Source organism: Schistocerca americana, chromosome X (assembly GCF_021461395.2).
Source record: "Schistocerca americana isolate TAMUIC-IGC-003095 chromosome X, iqSchAmer2.1, whole genome shotgun sequence".
NCBI lineage: Eukaryota > Metazoa > Arthropoda > Insecta > Orthoptera > Acrididae > Schistocerca > Schistocerca americana.
The window spans coordinates 728,393,010-728,417,426 of NC_060130.1; the positions used below are offsets into that span (position 1 = coordinate 728,393,010).

At 42.3% G+C, this 24,417-nt stretch overlaps 1 protein-coding gene across 2 annotated transcripts in view; it reads left to right on the forward strand.

Moving 5' to 3' along the window:
* Positions 1 to 24,417, forward strand: part of LOC124556848 — a 332,788-nt gene that overhangs the window by 62,465 nt on the left and 245,906 nt on the right. For both annotated transcript variants that reach the window (XM_047130867.1, XM_047130868.1), the window contains exon 5: positions 20,511 to 21,305. In XM_047130867.1, coding sequence (XP_046986823.1) covers positions 20,511 to 21,305 — 795 coding nt within the window. The remainder of the gene's footprint in view (positions 1 to 20,510; positions 21,306 to 24,417) is intronic.

The window sequence follows — 24,417 nt, forward strand, 5'->3', positions numbered from 1 at the left end:
CCGCATTCGGTTGCTTATAAAACGATGGAAACAGGAGTGTTGGGAGAGGTACGTGTCAACCATAGGGGGCCATACTTCACCTTTCCAACTGTAGATGAAGATCACCAGGTGTCCCTGGTGTTAACATCAATTGCGTGCTCTCTACCGACGCAAACGCGATTGCCAAGCACGTTGCTGAGCACTATGCCCAAGCCTCTGCGTCGGAGAACTATCCCTCAGCCTTTCGCACCCTCAAATGGCGGATGGGAAGGAAACTCCTCTTGTTCACTACATGCCACAGTGAACCCTATAATGCCCCATTTACAGAGTGGGAGCTTCTCAACACCCTTGCACATTGCCCCATTACAGCTCGTGGGCCAGAACAGATCCACAGTCAGATGATTAAACATCTCTTGTCTGACTAAAAGCGATATCTCCTCGTCATCTTCAATCTAATCTGGTGCAGTGGCATCTTTCCATTACAATGGTGGGACAGCACCATCATTATGGTGCTAAAACCCGGTAAAAATCCGCTTGATGTGTATAGCTATCGGCCCACCAGCCTCACAAATGTTTTTTGTGAGCTGCAGGAACGTATGGTGTGTCGGCGGTTGGGTTGGGTCCTGGAGTATGTGGTCTACTGGCTCCATGTCAGGACAGCTTCCGCCAGGGTCGCTCTACCACTGATAATCTTGGGTCCCTTGAGTCTGCCATCCGAACTGCCTTTTCCAGATACCAACACCTTGTTGCTGTCTTTTTTGACTTATGTAAAGCATACGACACGACCTGGCAACATCATATTGTTGCCACATTGTGTGATTGGGGTCTCCGGGACCTGCTCCTGATTTTTATCCAAAATGTCCTGTCGCTCCATACTTCCCGTATTCAAGTTGGTGCTTCGCATAGTTTCCCCCATATCCAGGTGAATGTGGTCCCGCAGGGCTCTGTATTGAGTGTATCTCTATTTTTAGTGGCCATTAATGGTCTAGCAGCAGCTGTAGGGCCGTCCGTCTCCCCTTCTCTTTATGCGGGTGAGTTCTGCATTTAATATTGCTCCTCCACTACTGGTGTTGCTGAACGCAGCGTGCAGGGAGTCATTCACAAGGTGCAGTCATGGGCTCTAGGCCACGTCTTCCAGTTTTCAGCCTTGACGTTTTGTGTCATGCACTTCTGTTGGCATCGTACCATTCATCCGGAACCTTAACTTTATCTTAATGATGATCTACTCACTCTAGTGGAGACATATTGATTCTTAGGACTGGTTTCTGACGCCCGATTGACTTGGCTACATCACCTTCGTCAGCTTAAGCGGGAGTGCTGCACTTCAATGCACTCCGCTGCCTGAGCAACACCAACTGGGGTGCAGATCACTCTACGCTGCTGCAGCTCTACAGAGCCCTTGTTCAATCACGCCTTAACTGTGGGAGTCTATTTTATGGTTCGGCGGCACCCTCAGCGTTGCTTTTACTCGACCCAGTGCACCACTGTGGCATTCGCTTAGTGATGGGAGCTTTTAGAGAGTGTCGGGTGACCAGTGTCCTAGTGGAGGATTGATTCTCTCCATTGCGGATTCAACGTGCACAACTGCTCGCCAGTTATGTTACACACATTTTTAGTTCTCCTGAGCATTGGAATTACCGTCTCCTTTTCCCACCTGCAGCAATTCATCTTCCTACATCTGCGGTCCAGGGCAGGGCTCACAATTGCAGTTCACGTGCGATCTGTTCTCTCCGAACTGGAGTCCTTCCCTTTACCACCTCTCCTTGAGGTCCATTCACATACACCTCCATGGTGTACACCTCGGCCGAAGCTTCATCTGGACCTTTTGCGTGGCCCTAAGGACTCCGTTAATCCCGTCGCTCTCCACTGTCACTTTTTCTCGATTCTTGACATGTTCTGGGGATCTTAAGTTGTTTACACGGACGCTTAATGACTTATGGTAATGTTGGCTTCACCTATGTCCACAGAGGCCATATTGAACAGCATTCCTTGCTCACTGCCTGCAGTGTATTAACTGCAGAGCTTGTTTCCATCTCTCGTGCACTTTAGTACACCCGTTCCTGTTCTGGTGGTGAGTCTCTGTTCTGACTCCCTGAGCAGCTTACAAGGTATTGACCAGTGCTACTGCCGCCATCCTTTGGTAGCAAACATCCAGGAGTCCATACCTGCCCTGGGACGGTCCAATTGTACTGTGGTGTTTATGTGGACCCCAGGACACATCACAATCCCACGGAATGAACTTGCTGACCGGCTGGCCAAACAGGCTACACGGAAACTGCTCCTGGGGATGGTCGTCTCTGAAACGGATCTACTTTCTGTTTTACGCTGCCAGGTTTTTCGATTTTTGGAGACGGAGTGGCATAACAGTATGCACAACAAACTGCAGTTACATTTCGCACATTAAATGTATTAAATTACACCAAAACAATGTTTGTTGTGATCTGGCTGTCTCATCAAACAGGTAGAGAAACTTCTATGCAGACAGTTATAACCCCACTGCTGTTTCTACCCTGGCTATCTCACAAGAAGAGGAACAAGCCAGACATATGGGAGTGGAACAATTTATCCAATAATTATAATGTATTTGAATTGATAGGGATAAATTTTGTGTGATAAAGCCATTATTTTTTTGTGAAACATATTGAAGATAAATTTGGAGAAGTCTTTCGGAAAAATATTCATTCATTGGACCGCTATTGATAAAGCCACCTCTGCAGCACAGTCTACAGCTCTTCAGGCCTGTAATCATCTGTGTAACATACCAGTGAACATTTTCCTACACAAAACTTTCTATATGGTCCAAGGGAATCCTCTTCCACAGAGACATTATGCTCCTAACAATTGAGGAGCTATGGGCTAATCTCGAGAGGCAATGTGTACTTTCTGTCTGTAGCATCCAAAGAGGTACCAAGGATAACGGAACAGGTACCAGGCAGCTTTATCTCAACTATTCAAGGGAACAGTAAAAGTTAGCCATTGCGTACCAGTGTGATGTAAAACCACCATCCGTGAGGTGCATACACTTTGGTCATGTGTCATCCCACTGCACGGATGACCCTAAGAAACCAGTTCTTCCACTGCTCTGCTCTCTTGTGGTTCCCATGGCATCATCTTTAGGAACTATTTCCTGCACCCCGCAAGATAAGCAGCTTACTCCTCCAGCGTCAACTGGTGACAGGGCTCTCTCATGGGATCCCTTTCCTCAGAAACCCACGGATCAGAGGCCCATTGCCAGCCAGTATCTGAAGGAGCTATTGTATATGGGTCCAAAGTGTGCCTGCTTTTCATGTGTCTCCATGCTCGTTGCAGATAGGCCCTTGTAAAAATCCCAGCGACCAAATGCTGCACAGAGGAGGAGGAGGAGGAGGAGGAGGAGGAGGAGGAGGAGGAGGAGAGTTGTTAGGATAACTCTACTCTGGTGACCGTGGAGGAGGCCCCAGATCTCCCAGACACTGATGGATTCTGAACCAATGCTCATCCAACTCCTTTGAGGACAGAGTGATCCTGGACATCACCAGTCCTCCTGGCCCCTTCACACCTCACCTGGGCACCTGTCATGTGATAATTCAGCAGAACTGCAAATGATATTACTCTTACCTGCTGGAGCTACAGCACCTAAATTCCATGTCCTCTGCAATTTTCATTGCTCTACAAGGAACTCTCTTCACCAACAACCATTCCTAAATGCTCTGTGGTTATCGTGGAGTCCGTCAGAACCATGTTAGTCTCGAGAGAGTCTTCTGAGCTGCCAAAGATTCACAATTTGTACTGATGTGTTGGGTCTTGCTAAACACTTTTCAATGGTGTCGGCATCCTCCTCTCCTTCACCCACTCAGCATGCTAAATTATACAGAAGGGTCAAAAAAAAATGTATCCACTGTTTAAAAGTCAATAGCTGGCAAACTAATTGACGGAGTTGTCTCATCTTGGTAGTGTAATAGTTTGTAGTTCCGGCAGTCGCCACACAAGCGTTGTATTGCGTTGTTTTGTTTTGTCAGATGACAGTCGCCAGATAGTCAGTGTTTTGTTCTTACTTGCAACCAGTTACTCAGGTAAACATGGCTGGCGCAAGGCTTACGTTCGATGAAAGGAAGTCAGTTTTGAAGTGGTATTTTAAGTACGAAAACATTAATAAGGTTCAATGGCAATGGAGAAATGAGTATCAAACAGAGTCACCAACACGTTTAATGATTCGTCGCATTCAAGACAAATTTGAAGCAGAAGGCTGTGTTAAAGATGTACACAAACAATGATCTGGATGACGTGTAACAGTAACAAGCCCAGCTAACTCCCGTCGTGTGTTACAACAATTCACTCATTCACCACAGAAGTCTGAGAGACAGTGTGCCTGTGAAACTGGAGTGAGTTGCTCAAGAGTTCGGCGAATTTTGAAGACAGCAAAGTGGAAGTGCTACATCCCACGTTTGCTACACGCAATGAATGAGGACGACCCAGAGCGTAGAATGGAACTAGGAGTGGTTTACTAACATGGTGCCAAATGTTGAAGAATTTGCAGAGATGATTGTGTGGTCTGATGAGGCACAGTTCAAACTCAGTGGTACAGTAAATCACTACAATTGCATCTACTGGGCCACCGAAAATCCGAACGTCCATGTAGATAAAGCCGTGAATTTGCCAGGAGTAAATGTTTGGTGTGGGCTTTCTTACCAGGGCTTGATTGGGCCAGTTATCGGTGAGGTTTACCTTCAGAAGCTTCTAATTGCTTACACCAAATTGCAGTCATTTTTGATATACGTAAAGCATATGACAAGATGTGGCACCATCACATTATTCTTACCTTCCATGATTGGGATTTTTGAGGTTCCATACCAATTTTTATTCTTCTGTTTTTATCCCACCGGTTGTTCGGTTTCGAGTTGGTAATTCTCAGCTTTCCATGGGTCATAGAGAATGGCGGTCTGCAGGGCTCAGTGCCGAGTGTCACACTTCACGTGATCTCTGTCAATGGGCTAGTGTCCTCCGTTGGGCCACTGGTTGTTCCGCTCTCCCTCCCCTCCCCGCACCACTGTATGTCGATGCCTTGTGCATTGGTAAAGCTCCCACTCCGTACCCTTGGCTGAACGCCAGCCCCAAGGTGTCATCTGATGGGACTCTGCTTGGACTGTTTCCCGTGGTTTTCAGTTGTCTCCTGCAAAAATGTGGGCTGTACATTTTTGTCATTATACCATGGTCCATCCGGGCTCAAAATTCTATTTGCTTACCCAGCGCTTGGATGTTGTTACACACTCTGGATTTTTGGGTTTCCTGTTTGAAAAGAAGCTGACTTGCTGCCCTGTATTTGACATTTGAAGACTAACTGCATATGACAGCTTAATGCTCTCTGCTTGCTTGCCCACATCTCTTGTGCTGTGGATCACACTAGTCTCCTTTGTATCTACCGAGCTCTGGTCCAATTCACTTGGACTATGATTTTCAGGTTTATGGCTTAGTAGTGCCATTGACTTCAAAATTGTTATAACCAGTCCATCATCATGGAATTCGGCCACTGGTGCCTTTTGCACTAGTTCCTTAGATAGTCACTGTGCTGAAGTGGGGATCTTCCCTCTTCAGCTATAATGATACCAAATCGTGCTCACCTATGTGATTGCATTTGACAATTTCCTGATCATCCAACACATCCTATTGTTTTTGAATATGAGGGGCATTGACCTCAACATGTGCCCTCAGGTGGGATTACCAATTGATATATGCCTCACAGCACTTTGCCAGGACCTCCACTGTGCCCCTTAGAATGTACTCCCTGCCTTTTCTCACCCACCACTCCATAGTTGGTGTGAAATCATGAATTAGGAACAATCTGCTTCAAGGATCTAAAGTTTGTTGCATCCATGACCTTTTGGTATATGTTCCTTTCAGTGCTATGGCTCATAAACAGTCCTTGGCTATGTTTTAATATGCAGTGACTCAATGAGTCATTGACCAACATTCTCATGTCATGCTGTAATATCTGCTATTCATGAGCTTTTCTCTGAATTTAATCATACTGTCTGCTTGGTTGCCTTTCTCCTGATCCCAAGTCATGGTTACCCCAGGGAATGAGTTGGCTGACAGTTCAGCTAGAGAAGCAATTACTCATCCCTCATTCGCTTTGATGATCCCAGGTGTGGGTTTGTGGGTGCAGCTAAGGGCTTTGGTCACTCAGAGATGGATCATCATCTGGTGGGCCACTGAATGCTGTAATAAATTCCGTACTATCAAGGAGACTACTGCTGCATGGCACTCCGCCTTCCATTATTCCTGGGAAGAATGTGCTGTTGTATGTCACTGCAGCGTTGGCCATATCAGACTGGCTCATATTTTCATTTTATGTAATGAGCCACCCCACATTATGGTTGTGGAGCCATACTGGCAGTTGTTGTTAGCCTTTCTCCTTTTATTGTTGTGATCGTTTGACTAGAAGGCATTCTTTATTCAGTAGCTATTTTCTCTCGGCATGGTTGAGCCCTGCGAGACCACTTGTCTGCTCTAACCTACATACTGATCTAATCTACAGGGTGATTTTTCCCACTTTGTGCACACTTTAGGGATTAATCAATGAGAGGATATGGAACAAAAATGTCTAATAAACTTATGTCCAGAAATGCATGGTTTCCATGCTGGAGACCATTTATTCAATCGTACATTGTTACAGAGACTGCAGTCTAATACATGCTGTACCATGCAGCCGCAGTTACAGTATGCATAGTTTCCTCTTAGAGGGTCGTACAGTTCCTCATATGCCATGTCATAGTGTCCTCTCCTGCCACAGTCATTGGTAATGTTTTGTTTGGTTAACTTCTTTTGCTGACTCACCCTGTAGTGGATGTCATACAGCGTTGTACGCAGTGGTTCTGTATTCAAATCAAGAACATGCCGACATGATGTTCACCTACTAAGGAAAGGCAAATGGCAGTGGACGGCAGGCAGCTAGGTTGTATCAGGAGACGTATCCCTGCCGACTACAGCCACAGCACTTGATGTTTCTGCAGTGTTGCGCCATTTGTCTGAAACAGGGTTGTTCAGAAGTGGGAAATCATGAAGGATGTACCCTAAATGTTTGGTCACCAGACTTGGAGGAAAATGTGATTAATACTGTGGAAGGTGAGCACTGTGTTAGTACCAGGCAGTTGGCCCCTTGGTACAGGGTCAGCCAGACGACTGTGTGGAACATTCTCCATTACTGTTGTTACTACCCTTATCATTTACAGCATTTGTAGGGCTTACTAACAACAGATTTTCCACATCGGGAGCAATTTTGTCACTGGTTTCTTCACCAGGCAGCCACGATTCCAGGATTTGTGTTATCCATCCTATTCACAGATGAGGCCACCTTTACGTAGCATGGTATCTTCAACTTTAATAACATCTGTGGGATAGTATGCAGAACCCCAGTGGTATGGTGACAGTCAATCATCAGCATCGGTGGAGCCAGAATATGGGGGCCGGGTAAGTCGTCCTATGTCGCCTAACAGGTTGGAACTATCGGCATTTCCTGTGGGGGACTTTGTCTCCCCTGCTGAAAGTGCCATTGATGATTCGAAGGGTTATGTGACTTCTACATGATGGTGCTCCAGCCCACTTCGTCATTAACACCTGGACGCATCTCAATCATGTCTTCCCTGGTCAATGGATCGGATGAGGGGTTCCAGTTGCATGGCCTGCTCATTCACCGAATTTCAAGCCGTGTGGTTTCTGGTTATGAGGTCATCTCAAAAGTATCGTATAAGTAGAGCCTATTTTAGATGTGGAGACACTGGAGCAGCGTTTTCATGCTGCCTTTGACACTGTTTGGCTGCAGCCTGGCCAATGTGAATGTGTGAGACAGAACATTCTACAGCCGTAGACACATGCATTGAGGCACATGGAAACCTTTTTCAGCACTTCTGTAACTGTGGCTGCATGCATCTTAGGCAAGTCACTCTAACTATGTAGGACTGAGTAAATGGTCTGTAGGATGGAAACATTGCATTTCTGGACATCAGTTCATTAGACCTTTTTTGTTCCGTTCCCTCTCATTGATCAATCCCTAGAATTTGTACACGGTGGAAAAAAAATCACCCTATATAAACTTACACATTGTCGTAAATTGATTTTCAGCTGTGATATTAGTATTGTATTCACTGCCCTGCTTTTACCAGTCCTATGTACTTTCCTCATCCAAGTACATTCCTGGAGACCTTCACACCCTATGGATGAATAAATCCTTAACCAAGGGACTGATGACCACACTGTTCAGTCCCTTACCACAACCAACCAACCACAGATGCTTGTGTATGTAACATGGATAATCTGTTCCTCTCTCCAAATACAATTTGCAATTGATAGTTCAACCTTCGAAACAGGTTTCTTTGAGTTGAAAAACCCACAAAAATAAGCCAAAAGTTCTCTGATACCCAAATAACAGGTTTCGTTCTGCAGTACATGAATCACTTATGAAGGATCTCCCCATTTCTCCTCCAAAAAGCAGAAGTCCAGAAATGTGCATGTTGTTACAGAATCATCTGAACCTCTGGTTCAAACTTTGTACCTAGCTCCATGATAGACAGCTCTGATTAGTTTTGGGAATGATACTCTACATAGGGAATTGTGCTTCCACCCCACATGAGAACAGATTTTCTAATTTATTCAGTTGGCTGAAGTAACAGAGGATGATTTCTGAACCCACAAGGCAAGCCTCATTCGCGGTGGAATGAGCTAAGATAAGTAGCCAGCTGCACCCATTGCACTCAATAGTCGCAGGCAGATTGTCCTCCACATATCATTGGACAAGACCCGTTGGCAGACAGGCTGGGGCAAAATAGCTTTGCTACTTGTCTTCAAAGGCACTTTAGACAGTGCGCAGCAGACTTAAATGGAATGCCATGTGGCTAGTGCCCACATTCTTGTTTTGCCCAGAAATGTATTGTAGAGCCACTGTCAGGTTTGGAAGAACTATACAGGTAACATACGTTGGAAAGAATAGTGATATCGAGGATTTCAGGTGATGTTAGTGGCAGCAGAGATAATACAGCTTCCACTGCATATTCTATGATGCTGATTCAGTCAAGGGCATCAGCCCAAGGCCTGTTGACTGCGGCCAACACGACTTCTATATGTTTTTTGGAAAATGACCAATTCCCCTTAATTGTTCCCAATAAGAACAGTCCTTACCCGTACTTCACTATTTATGTCTATATGATGACAAGATGTGTTGATGTGCACTAAAACAATCAGAATATGCTCTCATTAATTTGCTAAAAAACTGAAAATACTTCAAAATGGAAGATACACACATAGATGCATCGACTACACACTTTGAAGAATCAAACTGATATAGAATAGGAACTCCTTACAGATCTGCACTTTATTGATTTCTAACATCTTTAGTCATGAATTAAGCTCGATAATGCCTATTATTTGTTGCAACATAACCTCACTTTTCTTATTTCCAGCTTAATTATTTTAACACAAAACAAGTCTCCAATATCACCAGCCAGTTGTCCTTGTTAATAGAACCAAACATTCTCTCATCTGAGAACTGCATTGTGCTTTTAGTTGTCTTATGCAAACTTTTAAACTGAAGTATCCTTGTACTGAAGAGTGATCAGACACTCTTTGAAAGAATAGCTGCATGTTAACAAAACAAAGCTCAATTACAATTTCCTTGAATGAATAGCTGCACATCTACATACAATAGAAATGTCTCTCCTGTGATGTCTTTGATTTGCGTACACGACAAAACCCAGAGTGACGGTAAGCAGCGGTGTGGAAGACCTGCAACATTACTGGCCCAGTGCTGCCAGCGTATGACGGATGACGGATGATGTGATGCGTGTGAAGACCGTAACGAACTGGGCTGGATCTGGCAGTTGGACCTCTTGAGTGAGACAAAATAACTGGTACTGCCAACTTGTAACATTGGGACTGAATTGCTGATGCAGCTGGTCGGAACTGCTGGTACTGCTGGCTTGAGGCCTAGAGCATAACTTGTTCAGCACAGTTAGCGATGGTCTAAAAAGTCAGATGCAGTTGGATGCCCTGGCATAGCAAAATAGTACCCTACTGACTGCGCTCCCTGCTGACAGGCATGCTGTCTGTTGGTGAAGTTGGTGCCACCAGACGCTCTGAAGGCAATGTGAAACTGTGGTAAGCAGCCCAGATCAAACAAGGAAAATATCTTGGTGTTGATGAGAACCGTTTACACACGTCGTCCTGGCGGGGCGGCTGCCTGCACAACCTGCCTGGTGTGTGGAGGAATCAGCTAGCAGGCAGATACAGTATCCCTCAACCCTTTAAAAATAGATGGTATCACTATCTCAAAGACATGTCTCTGACGGGGAGGCAGCCCACTGCCAGTGCTGACTGTCCTGGGAAATGGAACGATCAGCAATACAGTCAGCAAAAGGAAAACATGTGCCCAGGCATTGACTAAAAAAGACAGAAACAAAACCTTGCATTCCACTGAACTGAACCCAAAAACACTATGCATATGAAAGAACATTGGAAACTACATAACCATTAAAGGAGGAAGAATGTGACAACTAATGAGACTGCTGAGTGTGAGATATACAACCCGTGACTTTTGATACATAAGAAGAGTACAGAAAGGTTGGAAAAGCTTAGCCCAGGCACATGAAAATACAGATGAAACTACTAAAAACACTAGAAATTGACCCCAAAACAACGAACGTACCACATCCTTGTAGAGGAATGGCAAGTGACCCTCCACATGCAACAGTAGAGCCTGTAGGGTGTAGGCGGGCCTTGTGGGAAAATTTCCATGAAGGCACAATCCAAGGCCTGAAAGAACACATGACGGGATTGGCAGCACCAGCGCAAACACTGAGACTGGTGACTGGACTGGCAACCACAACTGGAGTGGCCATTTGGACAGCTGCACTGCTGCCAGCAGGAACAGTGAGATTGGCAGCAGTGGTGGTGAGCAGACTGACCACAGCATGGCCGGTGTTGAACGCACAGACAAGAGAGCCAGTGTCGGCATTGACAGGGCTGGTGACATCAGGAGGGCTGGCAGCAGACAGGCTAATGACTGGATTGACATCCTCACAGACCACTGTGGTGTCAATGGGAAGGGTGGTCAGGACAGAGCCAACGAGTGACGGATGAGCAACACAACCGATGTCATCACAAACGGACATGGTGATGAAGGGAAGGTTGGCTGGGACACTGTCAGTGATGGTAGGACTGATGAGACAGCTGACAGTGGCGTCGCCAGGACAGTCGAAGATACTAGGGCAGACTGGGAAAGGGCTAGCGAAGTCCGTACAGACAAGAGGGCTTACTTCATCGTGGACAGGCATGGCAGTGACACTAGGGTCATTGCTGGCAGTAGGTATGTCAGCGGGAGGGCTAGCACGTGGCTGACATCAATAGGACCGATGCTGATTATGAGAGAGCTGACATCCAATGGCGTCGCAAGGAAGACCTGGGCTGAGAGTGGCGGGACTACCGCTGTTGAACTTCAGGAACAAAACACAGCAGCATGGCACGACAATATTATAAACACCCCAACAGAAGTTGGTGCAGCTTGCCAGACACACCAGACTGGTACACACTGTGTGGACACTGTTCAAACTCTGTGGAAAGGACTGTCCAACATTAAGAAAGGATGCTTGTTGTTTGGCTAGAGGTGAGTGACACAACAAAAGTGCACATTTAACGATTCCACTAACAAATCGTGGTCTGTCCTCCGGACAAGAGTCTGGGAAAAACAGACAGCACCAACAAAAGATTTCTGCATACACACTGGCAAGAAAATGAGCACTGTGTTGCATACCTTGTATGATGATGTCTGCAAAGTGCTGCAGCTGCAACTGTTGACAGTACAAGTCCCAGTCCTTGTTATGACTGTCAAACACACAGTGAGTCAGCACAGATGCAGTTGCGGCCTGCCAAGACGTGGCTGTAGTAATAAAAAACTGAGGAAACGAGTTAAACCCTACAGCAACTTCTGAATTTGTAGCCCCTGTAACTGAATGACTTGAGACAAAGACAGCTTGAACTATTGGGCAGACATGGTAATTGAAAAGTACACAAGCCTAAAGTGAAGAAGACACTGCCAGCAAACTAGAGTTTGAACCATGAAATACTGAAAATAGCACCACTTGAGTGAATTCATGTGTACAAGACAGGAGCTGACCACCTTGAAAAGACAACAACTAAGAAACATGTGACACTAATTTACAGTCACTGAAAAATGTGCCTTTTAGAAGAAACTGCTGGATGGGATGATAACTGCTGCCTACAGACTATAGCAACACAAGAAGCAAAACACACTATCCTGCAAAACAGACTAGTACACAAGCAAAAAATCCAGCAATTTGAAAAATGACACAACTTGAAAAATGAGATGGCTGCTCCAGCAACTAATACCCAGGAAAAACCCAAAAATGGATTTGAAGATGAGGACACTAAATCGTTTATCATGTCGCCATTGTAGTATACTTGCACTAAGGAGTGATTGAAGACACTTTGAATGAATGACTGTTTGTTAACTAAACAAAACTGTAATAATATCCTTAGATGAATAGCCACACGACTACATACAACAGAAATGTCTCTCCTGTGGCTTGTGTATAATGTACCTATGCGACAAACCCCAGAGTCTTAGTAGGTGGTAGTGTGAAGACTTGGGACATTACTGAGCCCATGCTCCCCATATATGATGGATGATGTACTGCTGGTGAAGACAACAATGAACTGCTCCCCATATATGATGGATGATGTACTGCTGGTGAAGACAACAATGAACTGGGCCATGTCTGCTGGCGTGGAATGCTGATATGAAACTACTGGTACTGCCGACTTGAGGTGTAGGGGATCACTTACTTGGCACAGTCTTGAAGTTGCCTAATTAGCCAGGCACATATGGATATCCACTTGGCATCCTGAGGAAACATCACCTATTATTGCAAAATAGTTCCCTGCCAACAGCGCTCTCTCATGAGACAGCACACTGCCTATTGGTGAGTTTGGGACCCCCAGATGCTGTGGAGATGATGTGTAATTCCATGGTTAGCATACGAGGAAAATATCTCAATGATGATAAGAGCCTTTGTGCCAGGGTGGCTGCCTGCACAGCCTGTCTGATGTGTCAAGGAATCGACTACCATGAGAATACAACAAAAACTACTGGTTTAACCAAGTACGTTGTCCTGGGCGGCGAGTGCTCATCAGAGGTGCCTGTGGGAAGTGTGATAGGACCACTCTTGTTATCTATATCAAAAATGATGTGACAGGTTGGGTGAACAGTAATCTGCAACTTTTGGCTGATGACTCTGGCATATGTGGAAGTGTTGTCATTGAATTATTTGAGATGATACAGAATGACTTTAATAGAATTTCTATTTAGTGTGATAAATGGCAGCTTTTTCCAAATGTAGAAAAATGTAAGTTAATGCAGATGAATAAGAAAAACAATCTTTTAATTTCCAAATACAGTTATAGTGGTCTGCTGCTTGCTACAGTCATGTCAATTAAATATCTAGACATAACATTACAAGGCGAGAGAAAGTAGATTGAGCACATAAGGTTGGTTGTAGGGAAAGCAAGTAGTTGACGTCAGTTTATAGGGGGAATTGTAGGAAACTGTAGCTTGTCTATAAAGGAGAACATGTACAGAGCACTTTTCCAACCATTCTGGATTACTGACCCCACAATGACGGATTAAAGAAGACTTCAAAGCAGTTCTGAACTGTGCTGCTAGATTTGCTACCGGTAGGTTTGATCAACTGTTGAGCGAATGCTTTGTTAACTGAAGTGGGAATTCCTGTAGGGAAGAAGAGTTCCTTTCATCAAACACTATTGAGAAACTTTGGAGAACTGACATTTTAATCAGACTGCAGAATGACACTCTTACCAGTGTTCTTCTCACTTAGTAATTGTGAAGATAAGTTAAGAGAAAACAGGTCTTGTACAGAAGCATATATAAAGTCGTTTTCCCACACTTCATTTTCGAGTGGAATAGGACAGGGAAAGACTGAAATTAGTAAATGATACCCACTGCCACTCACTGATGGTTTGCAAAATATTTATGTAGAGGAAGATATTGTGTTTGTAGACTCAGACTTAAGCAGTTTAACTATCTCATCAAATACAAGAAACATTTCTTCTTAACACTTTCCAAGCGTCACTGTAGTACAATGCAGCCTCAAGCTTTGTGCCCCACTTAGTTAAAACAGTCAAGGGTTGTGGTGCTACAGGTAACATTTCTGTAATAAGTTTTGCTCTCAAAGGAGCGTTAACAAAGTGGAGTGTATGTGTGCATGTTCAGGATCTCCTCCCAAACCCTTGGCTCAATTTCAGCCAAATTTGGCACAGAAACAGCAGGCCTCACAAGTATCAGCACTGTCAGGTTTATAATCTCCTAGCTCCAATACAGACAAAACCCATGGTTAAAGACTCTGTCATATAGGCCGACCTGCTTGACAGGCATGCTGTGTAGGAACATGGCCCTGCCAGATCAGCCTGCTTTGCATGGCAGCGTACATGTGAGGGGCAAGAACTGTTTTTCCAGACCCCAACATGTAAGCTGCTTTGCATGATGATGTGTTGTGGGAGTAGTACCTGCCTGATTTATTGAACTTTATTGCTGGGACTACACATGCTGATGAGTTTCACTAGGGAACAGGTTCTTATGGATAGAGGAGGGATTGGATAGAGTAATGGAGAGGAATAAATTGATAGAGGGGGGGGGGGCAGGAGGGAGGATGTATGAGGCAGGTGGATGGTGTAAAGGGGTGGTGAATCAGTGGAAAAGGAAGAGAGGGAGGTGGAGATCGAAAGAGAGAGGGGGCGAAGGATATGATCAGAGACAGGGGGTGGAGGAAATGGACAAAGAGAGGGGGAGGAGGGGGACATAAACAGATAGAGGTGCGAGGATGAGGGGGGCAGCTGGAGGAAGAGGGGGTCACAGAGGGTGGGGGGGGGCAGTGTGTGTTCAGTTTGTGTGTTGAATGCATACACGGACAAAGCCATGGGGAAAAGAATAGTGCACACTAAAATCAGAAAAATATACGTGGATCTAAATGAGTTCTATGGTAAGCAGTTCTTTGATTGCTTTGCTTCAGTAATAGATTTGGAAAAACACAAGATAGCAGTGCTGAAAGTGTACAAACCTCAAACAGGTGGCGTTTTAAACTTTATTAAATAATTAGGAAAGGTACCTATAAGACAGTATTTAAGGACATCATCGCATGTGGAGATTCCAGTGTGCCGGCCACTGTGGCCGAGCGGTTCTAGGCGCTTCAGTCCGGAACCGCGCTGCTGCTGCGGTCGCAGGTTTGAATTCTGCCTTTATTTTTTGATTTTTTTTGTGTGTGTGTGTGTGTGTGTGTGTGTGTGTGTGTGTGTGTGTGTGTGTGTTTTTTTTTTGTCTTTAGTGTAAGTTAGTTTAAGTTAGATTAAGTAGTGTGTAAGCCTATGGACTGATGATTTCAGCAGTTGGTCCCATAGGAACTTACCACCACCACCTATTCCAGTGTGTAGTTCTTGGATAGTTCTGATTGGACACACACAAATACTGATGTCAAACTTTGATTTGTTCTCACATTAACATTATCAAAAAGAACACAACAGTGATTGATAATTTATTTCTAAATCCAGTCATCTTTCATGAAAAGATGAGTCCAAATAATAAACTCAACATGAAGAGCAAATGACAACAGTAAAGCATCCCCCTAAATCACATTTATCTAAGAAGGATAAAATTCAATGTTCCATGAAATCTTGGGTGAACTTGCCAGAGGTTGGTAACTTGCTGCCAAGGTATTTTGGCACAGAGTCTTCTGACCATCTTCAGGTGTACTGTCGGAAATACAGTGAACTTCAGTAAGTCCCTGCCATCATGTACATATTATACCAAGTTGTCACTGTGCGTATGTTACTTCAGCACATGCGCTTCTGCTGCAAGTCTGTGCTGCTGTGACTAATAATAATAATTCCACATGGTTCTGTGGCAAGTTTTTCAATAGTATACCAATTTGACAACTTCTCTGTCCTTAATCCATTCTTAGTAACCCCACTAGGGAAAGGGGTCCTGCATTTTAATGTGGAATCTTGACCACCTGTTGTTCCTGGCGAATCAAGTCAGTGAGAGGTGAAGGCTAGGTTAAAGGCAGACTGAAATATTCCATGGTGCCGCTGGGATTTGATCCTGTGACCTTTCTGTTTCCAGGCCTGTGCCTTACCACAAGACCACCATGCTCTACAAGTTGAACAAAATGAGTTTTTCAGAAGCCTCGTCAGAAACGTAGGGATACTTAGTCTTACATTGTAATGCACATACACCCTTATGGTATTTGTGATTAATAACTAGAATGAACTGTGCATTTTACAACCACAACACTAGAAGTAAAAATAATTTCCATGTAGACTATTTGTCCCTATCAAGGGTTCAGAATAAAATTTGTATTCTGGTGCAAAAGTGTATAACTGGTCGCTGGTATACATCAAACAGTAAATTAAACATCCACAGATGTTAATAAAAAAAAGTATGAGTACCTTATTGGCCATTACTATAATTTATCAGAATATTGGACTTTGGGATGACAATTCCACTGTACTCTTTAAGTTTTGACAGACACACAGCTAGACAGACAGCCGATACTGCCCCATGGAAGCAATTCCTATAACTATCAATGCTAGTAGATTAGCACTCGTGATATTTTTGTTGTTAGTATATTTTACAGAAGGAGCATGCAACAGTTACTTCTGACTTTACTCATTGTGTGTCCCTTAACCTTCATGATGGCATTTTTGTGAATATGCGTTGATGAATGATCGAACAAATTAATTGAGGAATATTTCATTTTCTCATTGGGCTATAAAATAGCAAACTATTAAACATTCACAAACATCATTAATAATAATAATGTGTTAATAGCATTAAAGTTGAAACACATACTAGATAGCTCATTTTCTGTGATCTGCAGCTTTTGTTGCTCAGGTGAGTTATGCAGAACTGTTGTTTGAAAAAGTGAAACACAAGATGTTATTAAAGTGCATGAGGCTTCACGTGCTTTCAGGAGATGAATGTGGAATTGTGTCAAGCATATTGTGTGGCTATTTTTTCTTCGTCATTGTAACCAAGATTCATATTTTCAGTTTACTGTGGTGGCAAATGGAAAAGAAGAAATTTATTTAGCCTTGTTTTATTTTACACAATAGTATTCACTCTTAAGCTTGTGTGAACACAGTATATACAGCAGTATGTCGAGTATTCACCAAACTTCTTTACTTAAGAGTGAAGTAATCAGTCATTTTACTCTGTTGCCTATTTGCCCAGTACACACTTTTGAAATTACATACTATGCTCATTATTTCATTTGAAATTTCACTGATCCCTCTCCTAACTCGATAGAACATGTTCACAATTCTAAAGGTTTCTAAATCGCTATCACCGTAGGGATAGACATCTATTTCTTTTTTCTTCCTCTTCTTAATCATCTTCATCTCCTTTGCTCACTTCATGGTCACTGTGTGTGCTGACTTCATTTGAAATTTTGTCATCAGTTTGCACTTTGGTTGTAACAAGGTCATCTGTTGTTGTATACATTTCATAGTCGCACTGATTGAGAATATCGCAGTTGATTTCTGACAGCAATGCAGGTAGTGGCACGCCATCAGTGTCATTGAACGTGTCTTCAGTTTCAGTGGATTTATTCCTTCAGTTGTAATTCCCGTATGATGGTAACAGTTCTTGATGGTTTGGGTTGTGACCTGGCTCCAAGATTTCGTAATGCATCTGATTGCACCCATCAGTATAATAGAATAGTCCTGCTTTTTCTCAATGTATTGTATCATTTTCAGTAATATGAGCTTACAATAGTGTCATTTCAGACTCCTCATTACTCCTCGGTCCATGGACTGCAATAAGCTTGTCATATTTGTACGAAGAAAAACGAGCTCAATATTCTCCAAACCAGAGAATACAGGATGTGCTGGACAGTTATCAACAAGAACCAGTATCTTCCTTGTTCTGACTCACTGGACTCGTATTTGGGAGGACGATGGTTCAACCCGCGTCTGGCCATCCTGATTTAGGTTTTCTGTGATTTCCCTAAATCGCTCCAGGCAAATTCTGGAATGGTTCCTTTGAAAGGGCATGGCCGACTTCCTTCCCAGTTCTCCCCTAATCTGATGAGCATGATAACCTTGCTGTCTGGTCTCCTCCCCCAAACAACCCAACCCAAACCTTTTCTGACTTTTAGGCTCCTGACCCCATCGCCTTATTTCAGCTTCAGAGACTTTGGAGGTCATCTTGGACTTTTTATTAGCATTGTATTGCACTGGCAGATTATTTTTTCATCCTTAAAACCTCTAAGATTCTTTGCCTTACCTATCGCAAGCAGTTTTTTTCTCCCACAGTTCCATCTGCGTTAGCATAAACCAGAATTGTTATTCGTTCTTTAGATAACTTGCCACCAACACATTCTTCACCCTTGAATTTCAGAGTTTTGTCAGGTGTCAATTTAAATAGAATGCCAGTCCCGTCTACAGTAAAGATACCCCAGTCTGCATATCCTTCACGAATTGTAGGACATGCTGTGGTAAGCCGTTTTGGATTGTTTCAGTATTCACATGTTGGGTTCACCGCACAGTTTGCCACAACGCTGCTTGAATCTGTTAATACAGCCACTACTACACACAAATTCCTCGTCTTTTAATTTCTTGGCAAATTCTTCTACTTTCACCATAAGGAGAGGTCCACTAACGGGTACATCGATGCTTCTCTGTTGCTTAAACCACTTAAGCAGTGATTCATCCATGTTACTGTGTTCAGCTTTTCATAACCACATAGTTTTAGATCCATTTTGTTCAAACGCAATAACGATTTTATCCTTGTTCTTCCAAATCATTTGGATTGTAGAATTTACAAGGCCAAATCGCCGACACGCGTCAGATATTTTAGCACCATTCTCAATTTTGTGAGTCAGTTTCACTTTTTCTTCCACTGTTAAAACTTTTCTTTTACTGGCCATCTGCTCTAAAATGCACGCAGATCATAACAGATTGTTATAGAAGCTGACATCATGTGTACTGTTGACGAGTTCTGTGATTGTCACCACTACTGTCCATTTGTCGTATTAAGCGATGGTAAGTATGTTCCTTACTAAGAATATGACCGTATCACAGAAATCATGACATTATAGCAGAGTTGTTGTAATCAATGTTGTTATAAGAAAGTTCAACTGTATTTACTCAAAGAGAGAAATTTTGCATTTATAAAATAAATTTGCACATAAAATATAATATTACACCCCTGAAAATAATGGAAAGAGTAAAAATAATGATATGACATACAGTATGTAAATATGCGAAACTCTGCCCTCTGGGAACAACACGAATGAAGGCACTAACCTACGCAATTGGAAACTATACAGAGACTGCAGTGGGACTGCTATAATGTGGTCAAGTACATTACTTCTCATCTGTGGAGAGGAGGGTTGTAGCTTATGTGAATGTCCGATTCACACACTGGCTCAATCCTGACAAAATCTGTTAGTAAAAAATAGTGTAAAAAGGAATACACAGGATAAAAAGGAGTCTTGATGTGTTTTAGACACTGAAAACACTAATAGAACTCTATCACAAATGCAAAAGTATTACCTCTTGGATAAGCACTGGCACAGAGTGCTGCACACTGGAAGACTTCTATGTATTTCAGATCGACAGAACTAAGTGCTAATGTTATTAGTATTGTGTTATTTGGCACTTTTGTTGTGATGGTGACTAGTTATGATCAAAAAAGAAATTTAAGTTACAAGATGGCATCAGATGATATCTGGAACATAGATGTAGGAATAATTATCCATTAAATTGTTGCATTTAAAACATTTCTACTAGGAGTGATATGTACTATAACCCAATTTTTCTTTTGGTTTTAATTGTTGTTATTTCTTTCTTTCAGTTACAGAAAGAAAGCAAAAGACACAGTGAATTTATAACTATCCAATTTGTTTTACTTTAACAAAGTTAAAAGTTAATAATTGGTGTCCACTATTCATTATTACTTTTATTCTTCAGTCTAATAGATACGGGGTATTTAGCAGCCCCCCCCCCCCCCCCCAGCCACACACACACACACACACACACACACACACACACACACACACACACACACACACACTGAAATTGGGACTGGACTGTTTTACAATCACCATTGCTGAATTGTGCAAAATTCTATAATGGCTCACTGTTGTTGATTCCAGAATTTTAGTTTTATGATCAAGCAGTTGTGATTAAAGTGACATTTACACAGTAACTTCTCAAGATTTAATGAAGTAGATTTGTACATGATCACTTACCAGTTCTGTTGTTGAATCAGTGTTTGGTACAGCCCAGTGAACAAATCCACTTATGTGAACCATAGTGACATGTTGTTTTGATTAATTATCAGGCAAAATGGTGTGTGTGTGTGTGTGTGTGTGTGTGTGTGTGTGTGTATCCGTACGTGCATGCTCCATATTATTTCTGTTCATTCTGTAATTACTTACATAATCACAGGTGGCTGTGTTTGCTTCAATTTTCAGATTGCTGTTGTGGAGCCAACTATTCTGTCCGTTTCAGTTTCATCAGAAAGTACAGATGGCTTACAGATTCTCAGTGTTTGTGAAGACCCAGCTGGCACAGATGGTGATAAGGCCTCAAAAATTGACAGGACCTCAACTGGTTCAACTGGTGAATCAAGTGAGAACAAGTCTGAAAAAATTGAACCCTCACATCCAAAAGTTAAATGGTCAGTTCCTGTTAGCATGTTACACTTTGACTCAAGTAGTTATTCAGAGGTAACATCAGATAATCCATCTTCAGAAGATGAAACAAAATGCATTCCAGCTGTTGGAGCACCAAGAAAGAATTCCCTGGAAGATGCAACTAAAACTACTACAGAACCAAAGATTTTAAGTGCACATAGTACTTTGACAGAACCAGAACCTCATTTTGCACAAATAGGCCAATTTAAAATAAGAAAATTCACACAGATCAAAGCAGATCCATATCCCACATCACCACAGTCGTCAAGGACTACGACTGCATCAGAATCGTTTGAGATATGTCCCAAAGAGGAGGAAAGATCAGATTTTCATGATGAAGAAGAAGAAGAAAGTGACACATTGCATTCTGACATAGAGAAAGGTGCGCTGGTACAAACAGCTAATCGTCGTGTTCGCAGTGGTGATGAAGATGATGAAGAAAAGGCAATTGGAGCATCACCTGATGGAAGATTCTTGAAGTTTGAGGAGGAAGTTGGACGAGGAAGCTTTAAGACAGTCTACAAAGGCCTTGATACACAGACTGGTGTTGCTGTCGCATGGTGTGAATTGCAGGTAATTAATTCCTTTAAAATTTTTGCGGTGCTGTTTGTTGTTAATAAAAGTAAATGCATTTTTACAAGGACACAAGTATGTATTTTGCAGACTGTATCTGTTAAATTGTTTATAAACTTTAAATTTATTCAAACTTTTAGAGATGGTGGAAGAGAGATATGTGTGAGTGAGGTTTAATGGGAATGTTTGGAGGACTAGGAATATATGTAATTTTAGTACACGAGATCTGTTTGGTCAGCTAGATTTGGGGTGGTAGTGCCTCTCTGTAAAGACCTTAGTCTTCAGCATACTGGCTTGTGACTGCAGATACACCATCCATGAGCGATGAGACTACACAGGAGAGGCTTATTAATGTGGAAGGAATGGCAGCTGTGGAAGTGCAGGTACTGTGCGTTGATGTGAAGTTTCACATGTCTGGAAGTTTTACTGTGTGATCAGAGAGGTGGGCATAAAGGTTCAGGAAGGTGGGTATATGGAGCTGGAATAGGTGAAACTGATAGGATAATAGCATTAATGCTTTGGAAGAAAGAGGATAGTATTTCTTGACCCTGGATCCAGATCAAGAAGATATCAGTGTAATTGAGCTAGAAGAGACATTAACACTTGTATGGAGTCATGTACTTAGTCGGTTTTCCCTCACTCTATTTGAGAGTGAAACAGAAAAGGAAATCACTAGTAGTGGTACAAGCTACCCTCCACCATGAACCATACAGTGGCTTTTGGAATATGTATGTAGATGTAGATATAGTTGATCATGTGTTGTTAATGTATAGGGAGGGGATTTCAACAGTGGCAAGCAGAGAACCTGGTGAGGTGGTAACGGGGGTAGGATTCTGAAGAAGCACTGAAGAAAGTGATTGGCCTGCTTGGTATAGGAAGCTAGGCTGTGGACAGTTATTGGGAAATGTTGATTACCTAGGGCAGATATTATTTTGGGTGGATATGGGGAGGGTATGGGGAGGGGGTGAAGTAGCATAGTAACCAGCTACAATAGGATGTTGAGATTGGTTAGGTTTGTGGATGTGTTGGGAGAAAGGGGGTTGGGGTTGAGGAGTGCGGAAGGAAATGGAGTAGTGGAAAGCTTTTGGGATGAGTCTAATGATTTGAGATTATGCTGAACTTCTGTGATTGGATTACTGTGACAGCTTTTAGGGGGAAGAATCTGACAGTTGGTGGAGAACTTTTGCCTGTTAGTCACTGAAATTCATAGTCACAGTGGCAGAGCCTTTATTTACAGGGAAAATGATGAAATCATAATCTATTTTTAAGAATGTGGATGGCTGCTCTGTCTTTCATCAAGAGATTTTTTGTTTCTGGGAAGGAACAGGGATAAGGAGATGAGGCCAAGTTGGAGGTGGGGAATTCCTGGTAGGTTACTGGATGTTGTTGAATGGGAGTAAGGATGTGTCACATTGGAGGAAGGTATGAATTGGAAGAATAAAGGCAAAGTGTTCTCTTTGGCCTGTTTTAGTTCAAGGTGTTGGTAGCAAAGAAGTGTCTCCATTGCAGGGTAGAATAGCCCTTTGTCCAGTCCAGCATGATTGAATATGGGTGTAAGGCTGAGGGCTGGCCCTTCGAAAATTACTGAAACTTCTGTGGTATTAAGGTTCTTAGTAGATATATTTATTAACAATATTGCAGGTATACTTGGGTTCACAATTTTGTGAGATGATGGAGATGTGAAAGATGATGTATTGTAGAGAGAGAGAGAGAGAGAGAGAGAGAGAGAGAGAGAGAGAGATTGATTGATTGATTGATTGATTGATTGATTTTAACAGATAGTGAACTACCAAATATTTTGTTATGACAGGATATGCACCAATAAGAATTGAATATAATGTTTGTAATCTACAAGACTATAAAAGACTAACAGTTCTGAAGAACTATAAGGAAAGAGTAATCACCATATAATTAAATGTTGAAATCAAGATCAGTACTCCACAATCAGTGTTCTGACATGCAGTAGCAGTGCAGATAATTATCCAGGGAGGCAAGTGGCTGACATTAGTTCGATACTGACCATCTAGCTTTAATATAAACAATTACCTGAAATAATTTGAAGTACTTCTACACAAAGCTAAAAACTGCAGTATGTAGTTGTTGTAGGTCATCTTAATGCAAATTTTTTTAGAGATAATCACACCAGAAGATTCTGTGATCTAATACACACACAAAATTTTGACCCTTGCTGGTGATGTTATGTATTCTTTTTGCTTTGAGATGTATCAGTTGAGTGTTCATTCACTCACTACTGTTTGATGTTGATAAAAATGTTATTGACTTTAGCTTGATCTCGCTCGTCCTACCTTGCCTTATCAGGCATTTTACCTAGATCCGGCTTCTCTTATTAGCTTACTATATGCTTTTTCCTTCTTGTAAATTTGAGAACTGTTCTGGGTTCTTTTCCCTCTCAGTTTATGTACTTCATTTTTAGTTGTTTCCTTGACTATATAATAATTGTGGTGGCCATCTCTTACTCTTCCCTGTATTTAAATTATTGTGTTCAGTGTGATACGCAGAATTTGTTTAATAACATAATGATAATAATGTGTCTTTGTATTCAGATGAATGATTTTACCTCCAGTCATCTTAGTAGAATTTGTCACTTGCTTAAATTTTCTGTTTTGTTTACATTATCTTCACTTTTGTGTCTACTATCTCAAATATTTAATCACTATGCTGTAAGATTGCAGGCATTTTGGCAACACTTATGCATATTAGTAATTGTGTGTTGCGTTAACACCGATACATTTGATTACACCTTTTTGGGTTGATTTATGATGACTTAAGATTGTAAATGCCTGTTACGCCACAAAAACTTTTACTACGGCTATATTTTAATGTTCATGGGATTAGGTGGCTTACCGTAACTATGTATTGAAATTCTTAAATAACTTATGAAGAAGCACTTGTAATTATCTAAGGGAACTGTCTTTACTAAAGCTCTTTGATCAGTGTTGTCACACAGCAGATTGTTTTGGCATGGCATTCAGATTTGTTTGTTTGTCTCTGAATCACACTGTAATAAGAATACAAAGAAATGCAGATTTTAAATCATTTAGTTAAGTTGCACAAAACTGTAGTTAAGAGTGGTAACAAGGTCACATCCTAC